The 2,840-nt window shown below is 38.9% G+C and overlaps 1 protein-coding gene across 1 annotated transcript; it reads left to right on the top strand.

Annotated features, from left to right (window-relative positions):
• The first annotated feature begins 1,277 nt into the window (after positions 1-1,277).
• On the top strand, positions 1,278-1,661 carry LOC139863835 (uncharacterized). The gene has a single exon (XM_071852434.1). The coding sequence runs from the start codon at positions 1,278-1,280 to the stop codon at positions 1,659-1,661; it is 384 nt and encodes a 127-aa protein (XP_071708535.1).
• Positions 1,662-2,840: the final 1,179 nt, after the last annotated feature.

The raw sequence follows: 2,840 nt of genomic DNA, 5'->3' as shown, positions 1-2,840 counted from the left end.
TTTACTATGCGAGTAGGACACTAACGGGAGCTCAGGTTAATTATACCACAACTGAGAAAGAGCTCTTCGCGGTTGTCTTTGCATTTGATAAATTCCGTCCTTATTTGGTATTGTCTAAGACCATTGTCTATACCAACCACTCAGCCCTTAAGTACCTTTTTGCTAAGTAAGATGCCAAGCAATGACTCATTCGTTGGGTTCTTCTCTTACAAGAATTCAATATTGAGATTCGTGATAAAAAGGGGGCCGAGAACCTTGCCGCTGACCATCTTTCTCGACTTGAGAATCCTAATTTGGAAAAAATTAATGAGTCGGACATTAAAGACACGTTCCCTGATGAGTTATTAATGTGGGTCAACAAGGACTCGAAAGTCCCTTGGTTTGCGGAATACGCAAATTATCTAGCCTCGGGTGTTCTTTAGAAGGGGTTTTCTTATCAGCAAAAGAAGAAATTTTTTGCGGATTTGAAATATTACTTTTGGGATCAACCCCATCTTTTTCGAGTTTGTGCGGATTGAGTGATTCGTCGGTGTGTATATGGTAAAGAAGCTCAACAAATTCTTAAGCATTGTCATCAAGGTCCTACTGGTGGTCACTATGGACAGAGCCATACTGTCAAGAAAGTGTTTGACTCTGGATTTTATTGGCCCTCGATCTTCAAAGACGCTCAGGCATTTGTTCGTACATGTGATACATGCCAGAGAACAGGCACCATCACCAAACAGGATGAGATGCCACAAACCGGCATCCAAGTGTGTGAAGTTTTTGATGTATGGGGAATCAATTTTATGGGTCCTTTCCAAAGTTCCCACAACTTCAAATATATCTTAGTAGCCGTCGATTATGTGTCTAAATGGGTGGAGGCCAAAGCTCTACCCACGAACGATGCACGGGTCATGGTGAACTTCTTGAAAAACCTCTTTTCGGGCTTTGGAATTCCAAAGGCGCTCATCTCTGATTGTGGCACCCACTTTGCAAACCACCTTCTTGAAAAGGTGTTAAAGAAGTATAGTGTTACCCATAGGTTCTCCACCGCTTATCACCCACAAACGAGTGGGCAAGTGGAGAATACTAATTGTGCTTTGAAGCGTATCCTTGAAAAAATGGTTAATGATAATCCGAAGATGTGGCAACACAAATTAGATGACGTGTTGTAGGCCTTCCGAACCACGTTCAAAACGCCTCTTGGAACTACACTATTTCGACTTATTTATGGCAAAGCGTGCCATCCGGTAGAGGTGGAACACAAAGCTTATTGGACGTTGAAAAATGTTAACATGGATCTTGAAGAGGCGGGTGAGAATAGGCTTGTGCAATTGAATGAGCTTGATGAGTTGAGGTTGGATCCATATGAGAACTCCTTTTCATATAAGGAGAAAACCAAATGTTGGCACGATGCCCGTTTGAGAGAAAGGAAGGAGTTTGAACCCGGTCAAAAAGTTTTTCTTTATAATTCACGATTCAAATTTTTGCCAGGAAAACTTCGGTCACGATGGTCTGGTCCATTCATAGTCAAACAAGTTTTTCCGGCAGGTCGTGTTGAGTTAATTGGAAAGGATGGAGAACATTTCAAGGTGAATGGTCATTGGTTGAAGTTATACTATGAGGGATTCAATGAAACTGAGAAGGAGGACCTTACCTTTTATCCGGAGGAAACGTGATCACGTTATGGAGTCGAGTAAATGACTCGTTAAACAATCAACCATGTACATATTTGTAAGTTTTTCTTTTCTTTTATTTATCGTTCTTGCCTTTTTCTTAAAACATAAAATCCAAAAACATTATATATCCAATGAAGTTATACTATGAGGGATCCAAATTTTTTTTTCTTCATATAATAAAAATTCCGGGTTGCTTTTTCTTTTCCCTTTTCACTATTTTCCTCTAAAATTTATCTTTGTTATATGATTTCATGTAAATGAGGGTGTTACATGATCTTAAGTGTGGGGGAGAAAAATCCCCGCGGACATTTGTCGCCAATTTGAAAATTTGAAAATTTTGAACTTTTTGAATAGTTTTTTGTATAAAATAAGGAAGCAAAGTCTTTCAGGATTTTAAAATCTAAATTGTAGGATGATTCAAGTGCATCCATAAAGGAAGTCAAGTCTTCCGAATGTCCGTCTTACTTGGTGTAGGAGACTTCCTAATCTACATCATTTTATACTGACATTGGTTAATGCATCATTTCACGATGTTTTTACACCGATGTATCGTACTATGGAAAGGGGAGCCTTGAGCTTCAACCGTGCTGTCTTTTTATGTAAGAGCAATGGCTTCGTGCTAGCGTTTGCTTAGACAACGCACGCCATGGTCAAAAGCAATGGTAACCTTTTAAATACGGGAATGTAGTATCTGCTTCCTACATTTTCTTAAAACTAGCATAAAAGCTAGATGCGTGGGAAGTGGGATCCAAGGACCTTAAATAAATTAAAAGTGTTTAAACACTTCTGGGAGAATCGAGTCCTCCCATGTTATTCCTAGGAAGTAAAGTCTTCCGAAACTTGTAAGTAAAGTCTTACAAGTTAAGTTGAATTAAAAAAAAAAATACCAAATTTGAAAATAAAGTCTTTCAAAATCTTATTGTGTTTCAAACTTGTAAGTAATGTCTTACAAGTTAAGTGTGATTCTTTTGAGGAAGTAAAGTCTTCCTGGCCGGGTGTTGAAGGTTTTATCTTTAACACTCCAGAGTGGCTCACAACTACTCGTCAAGGAATTCAAAATCCGCCAAATTTTGGAATTGATGGACCTCTTAATTAGCCACGTGGGGCACTAATTCCATGAACCTCCGTCAATGCTTTCGCCCTACTATGATAGAAACCATAGAGTTGTGATAGAAAGCT

The sequence above is a fragment of the Rutidosis leptorrhynchoides genome, chromosome 8, assembly GCF_046630445.1.
Source record: "Rutidosis leptorrhynchoides isolate AG116_Rl617_1_P2 chromosome 8, CSIRO_AGI_Rlap_v1, whole genome shotgun sequence".
Classification (NCBI taxonomy): Eukaryota; Viridiplantae; Streptophyta; class Magnoliopsida; order Asterales; family Asteraceae; genus Rutidosis; species Rutidosis leptorrhynchoides.
This window is presented reverse-complemented; position numbering and strand designations above follow the sequence as displayed.

Excerpts from the sequence above, each read along its gene's own strand:
- LOC139863835 (XM_071852434.1), top strand. The coding sequence starts at position 1,278 with ATGGATCTTGAAGAGGCGGGTGAGAATAGGCTTGTGCAATTGAATGAG.